Genomic DNA, 5,592 nt, shown 5'->3' with positions numbered 1-5,592 from the left:
TTAATAATGGAGAGCAACCAATCTATGCTCATTGATGCAGTGCAATGGATATTACAACTGTTTTGGTTTGGTTCAGCAAAATAATTCACCTGTGTCTTTTGAGTTTTCTATATTAAGAAAATTCCACTTCATGTGATTCTATTTGTTTCTCCATTTTAGAGAACCAAATAATAGAATAAAGTTTTCATCACGAACAAGGATAAATTCAGGCAACACAGAAAATGAACCAAGACATTCAATTAATGTATATGTTACCTTAAGGAAGTCCTTCATTTTACTCATTTGAATGGTTGGTTACTAAGAAAATAGAGAAAAAGAACTAAACTAGTTTGAGTTTTTTTGAGCTATATGCTTAGATATAAGTTGATTATTACTTATGGGTTAAATTAAATTAGATTATTAGATATTATTTGAAGGATTGAGTTAAAGGTTAATTAATTGATGTGTTTATTATAAATTTGAAACGGAATTCAAGTAACTTTAAAATGTTATTTTGAGTGAAGGAATGCAATTCCATTGGGTGTTTTGATCTGTGACTAATAGCAAACCTTTTGTCAGGAATCTTTGGTTTCATTTGTGCATGAACCATGGCCACTGGTAGACATTGATAAATCAATTACCAATAACTTTCAACTGTTGGAATGATACAAATAACAATATAATAGCCAACTCATTAAGCTATAAGTAATTAGCTATACCTACATAGCATTTAGATCAGACATCATATATGTTGCAGAACTGTAGAAGGTAAATACGAGTGATGATGATAAGGGAGAAGGAGAAAGGGTTTAAATTATAATAAATTATAAAAAACCTTTATGATGATAATGATGATGTTGATGAGAACTTTACAGGGAAATCTGAGTGTGAACTTTACACAGTAAGGTGAAACCTGCCCCCCTTAGACCTGCCTTTTTACGAGAGAACATACATAAGCAAACCAACTCTGCATTTCCTTATTCGTGAAATCTCAACACTGTCTCAGATTTATTTAATCTTGTCCAAACTATTTTTACCACAAAAAATTTTCATCAAATACTCTTTTTATAGTACAAAATAATTAATAAGTGGAAAGTAATTTTGAATTTAAAATTTATTAGCATTATAAGAATAGCGATGAAGAATTTTGATAAATAAATGCTTGACGACCTTGAGGTGAGTTACAGTTGTTTTGGCACCTAATTCTGATCACAGTACTTGGTTGGAACACAGTTTGATCTTATCTATGAAATGAGTTATAAACCAAGTGTGAGAGAGTAGTTATGCGTCATTAAGATATGCCCCAATTTGCAAATCTCAACAATAACTTCTCTAAAGTAACTTTGTGCCATTAGTGGTTGGAACCACACTACTCCACGATTATCCTCATCAATAACGCATTAACTTGGTGTAAGAAAACAGTGTGGGAATCATTTTTAAATTATAAATCTTTTATTTAAGAAATAATTTATTTCATCACAAAAATATAGAAAAGCTTGTGTTAATATTAATAACGTTGGTGATGGGTGAGTTAGTATACTGTTTTAGGTTGGGCATTTCCTTGGGATTGATGAGGAAATTAAAAAAAGACAAAAAAATATGATGCAGCCAGCCAATGGCCGTTATGGTATTGTATTGAATTGATTGACTAGAACCCAAACTAATAATGCATTGTTATGGTAATAAATGGATTGCAGAGGTGAAATTACGAATTGGCCCTTCTGCGGAGAAGGAGTGGTCTATGTCCTGAACATCACAATTTCCCACACCATTAATATCGATGGCCAACGAAATGGAGCCCACTATGGAGGAACCAGATGATAGGTAGCAAAGTTGGCTCAGCAACTTAATGCCCAATCAGACTCTCTAATTCCTGCACATTTCAACCAACCAATAATATTTTTTGTGTTAGTATTATGAAAAAGTAAAAAATGAATAATTGGAGGGTTTTGATTTGTGGGAAAAGGGAAAAGTGACGAAGATTAAGGCGAAAGGGATGAATGGGAGTAACCATGAATGAAGGTGTGTGCGTGCAAAGGGAGAGAGAGAGAGAGACGCTTCTGGACCTCTCACACTATTGCATGGGTCGGTGACCATAACGTGGGAATGAGACAGTGATGCAGGATTCCGAGGAGGGAACCCGTTGACTTGTTACTGTAGTTAGAAACCTCCACTTGCCAGTTGCACATGTTAATCCCAACACCATCACGCTTTCACTTTACCGGGATAATAATATTCCCAACTATTTGTCTTTCTACCATTTTACGTGATTTTCACATTTTTTATTGTACACTGTTGTGGACACAACCACAGATAGGGTGTTCAATTTAGAAGCAACACACAAGCCTTTTTCCATTCAGCTCCTCTTTTTTAGACTCTCCAAACAGAAAAATAGAAAATTCACCTAGGTCAAGACATGGATAAATACATGGTGCTCAATGGAAATAGAAAGAAGGAAAACAGGAACATGAAAACCCTCTCTCAATCTAATCCATTTCTTCTACCTCTTTCTTATTATTTTCTTATTCTCCTTTCCCCTTTCTAATCATCTTTCATGTTCAAACTCGTCTCTCCTCTATAACTACAATCCAATTCATCATCACTTCAATTCCTAAAGCCGCTTTTAGAACACTGTGAGAATGGTTACTGGGTGGAGAAGAGCCTTCTGCACATCCATCCCCAAAGATACAGAACCCAAAGTCTTCACTGAGAGAAAACAACATTGCCAGAACAATAACAACGATACCAATCACAGTCCCAAAATCACTTCCAAGTTTGGATTTTTCTCTAACCCATCAACCCCCCGCTCCGAATCTCTCCCTCCACCCACCCCTACCCTCCGGTGTCGAACCACCTGTTCAGTCCCTAACAGCCCAAAACTTCAATGCAAAACTCAGAGGTTGTTCCATAACTCAAACCCCTCATCCCCCAAGTCACGGTCCACCTTCTCACTTTTCAAAGCCACTCTACGCCTATCCAAAGTAAGCAATAATATAAATATACCGACTTTGGTTTCTTCTTTTTAGCTTTTTCTTCTCAAACGCGATTCCTTAATTCTTAAGTAGTTTCATAAACCCAACGAATCCAGTTATCCTAGTCAATCACCGTCTAACGGTTGAATTTTAATGGTTTGTCTTTTGCAGAGTCGATGTGGAATCTGTACTCAGAGTGTGAGGAGTGGGCAAGGAACTGCAATTTTCACGGCGGAATGCTCTCACACGTTCCACTTCCCTTGCATAGTGAAGAAGCACCCGATCCTAACCTGCCCCGTGTGCAACACTAGCTGGAAGGAACTTCCAGTGCTCTCCATCCACCACAATGACGATAACAACAAGAAAACCTTCAAGGTTTACAACGATGACGAACCTCTCATGTCTCCTACTTCACTGTCTCGCTTCAACCCCATTCCCGAGTCCGATAACGAGGAGGAAGAAGACAATAACAAAACAGAATTTCAAGGCTTCAACGTTGCTCCGCTTCCCAATTTACCTTCCTCGCCGGTAATCCGGAGGAACCTCGAGCTATCGTTGCTTCCGGAGGCAGCCATTGTCGCTGCCAATCGAAACTACGAGACCTACGTTGTCGTTTTGAAGCTCAAGCCACCTCACGCTCCGAAACCGCCTCGTCGAGCTCCAATTGATCTCGTCGCCGTGCTCGACGTAGGCGGCGCCATGTCCGGCAACAAACTCCGCCTGATGAAAAACTCCATGCGACAAGTAATCTCATCGCTCCGCCCAACGGATCGTCTCTCAATCGTTGCATTCTCCGCCGGATCCAAGCGGTTGCTTCCGCTGCGGCGAATGACCGGCGGTGGCCAGAGATCGGCGCGTCGGATTGTCGACGCACTTGCCGCGATCGACCAGTCCCGAGAAGGAACGCCGGTGAAGAACGACGCCGTCAAAAAGGCCGCGAAGGTGCTCGAGGACCGCCGCGAGAAGAACGGTGTCGCGAGCATCATAGTCCTATCCGATATCCCCGAATCACGTGCCGGAAACAGTATTCACAAGCCCTCGCTGGTGTCCACCACTCGCCTCTCGCACCTCGAAGTCCCTGTCCACGCGGTTCGCCTGGGGGATTCTCCTCACGCGCTCTCCGACGACGCGCTCGCGAAATTCGTGGGTGGTTTGTTGAGCGTGGTTGCTCAGGATGTTAGGATTCAGTTAGAGGTGGTGTCGCGATCGCGAGCAGTAGAGATCGCTGGGGTGTACTCATTAGCGGGTCGACCCGTTTCGCTTGGTACTGGTTGGATCCGAATTGGGGATCTCTACGCGGAGGAGGAGAGAGAATTGTTGGTGGAACTGAAGGTGCCTGCCGCCTCCGCTGGGTCCCACCACGTTCTGACCGTACGATCCTCTTATCGGGACCCCCTCACTCGAGAGTCTTTGAATCCCGTTGAGCAGGCAATGCTTGTTCCTCGTCCCCACACCGTACGATCCTCCTGCCCCAAGATCGAACGATTACGAAACCTCCACGTCACCGCCAGAGCCGTAGCCGAGTCGACCCGGCTCGCCGAACACAACGATATCTCTGGGGCTCATCACCTGCTCTCCTCGGCTAGAGCCCTTCTAAGTCAATCTAGTAAGCCGGATGAGGAGTTCCTGCGCTGGCTGGAAGCTGAGCAAGCGGAGCTTCAGCGGCGCAGACAGAGACCAACGCGTATTAACAGTCGCCCCGAAGAAAAAATAGAGCCACTGACGCCGACTTCGGCTTGGCGAGCTGCTGAGCGACTGGCTAAGGTTGCTATTATGAGGAAGTCTATGAACAGAGTTAGCGACTTGCATGGATTTGAGAATGCGAGATTTTAGTTGTAATTTTGATTTTAATTTTTTTAAATATAATATTGTGCATAGATAAAAAAAAAATATTAAATAGAGAATTGTTTGTTAAAAATTGAAATGGCAATGATAATAGGGACAAGCGGGTGCAGACGGGTGGAGGCTTTCTGGGTAAGAAAAGATGATAGCGATGGCAAAGTGAATCCACTTGAGTTCATTCACCACTGTGTCTGTTTCTTCTCTTCTGTCCTCTCTTTCTTCTTCCCCTTTTCATTTTCGATAACCACTGAATAATCATTTTTCAAAATAGTTCCTTTTTTTCTTCTCAAAACACCAATTAATAATAGACACAGTTGGTGGGTCTAATCGTTAAAATTAATAGTACACTTTGTTTGGTTGCATTGCATGAGCTGTTAGGTGTATTAATAAGGCTATAGAAGCAGAATGTTGGGGCCCTGTACTCGTTACTGCTTAGATGTCCAGACAATGGATAATGCCATGCAACTGCTTCCCCGTTACTTAACTTGGCAATTTTTGGCATCAATCTTTCGTGCTATCCAAACCCAATACATGTGCCATCTTCTTCTCTAATCTCACTCTTTCTCCACTACTTTTCCCTAAATTCTTTCTACAAAAATAAATATCTAATTTAACTTCCCCATAACTTTTTCAACTAATTTATCATGAAAGATACAGCTAAAATTTATGTCTAATGATACTGTGATTTTCGCTTACACTAACTCTGACTATATATCTAATAACACAAGAACATGTTCCATTTGATAAACAAATATTCTGAAATGTGAAATGATGTAATTGAAATAATCTGTGAAACATA

General features: G+C 41.2%; 1 protein-coding gene across 1 annotated transcript; it reads left to right on the top strand.

Annotated features, from left to right (window-relative positions):
• The first annotated feature begins 2,322 nt into the window (after positions 1-2,322).
• On the top strand, positions 2,323-5,349 carry LOC106777991. Its single transcript, XM_014665854.2, has 2 exons — positions 2,323-2,960; positions 3,123-5,349. The coding sequence occupies exons 1-2, from the start codon at positions 2,619-2,621 to the stop codon at positions 4,782-4,784; spliced, it is 2,004 nt and encodes a 667-aa protein (XP_014521340.1). The 5' UTR covers positions 2,323-2,618; the 3' UTR covers positions 4,785-5,349.
• The last annotated feature ends 243 nt before the right edge of the window (positions 5,350-5,592 follow it).

The sequence above is a fragment of the Vigna radiata genome, chromosome 11 (assembly GCF_000741045.1).
Source record: "Vigna radiata var. radiata cultivar VC1973A chromosome 11, Vradiata_ver6, whole genome shotgun sequence".
Lineage (NCBI taxonomy): Eukaryota > Viridiplantae > Streptophyta > Magnoliopsida > Fabales > Fabaceae > Vigna > Vigna radiata.
Note: the sequence above shows the minus strand (reverse complement) of the source record. Positions and strands in the feature narration are given on the sequence as shown.

Bases quoted from the DNA above. Each gene is read 5' to 3' on its own strand.
- LOC106777991 (XM_014665854.2), top strand. From the start codon at position 2,619: ATGGTTACTGGGTGGAGAAGAGCCTTCTGCACATCCATCCCCAAAGAT. The intron at 2,961-3,122 runs GTAAGCAATAAT...TGTCTTTTGCAG, and splicing joins CCACTCTACGCCTATCCAAA to AGTCGATGTGGAATCTGTAC.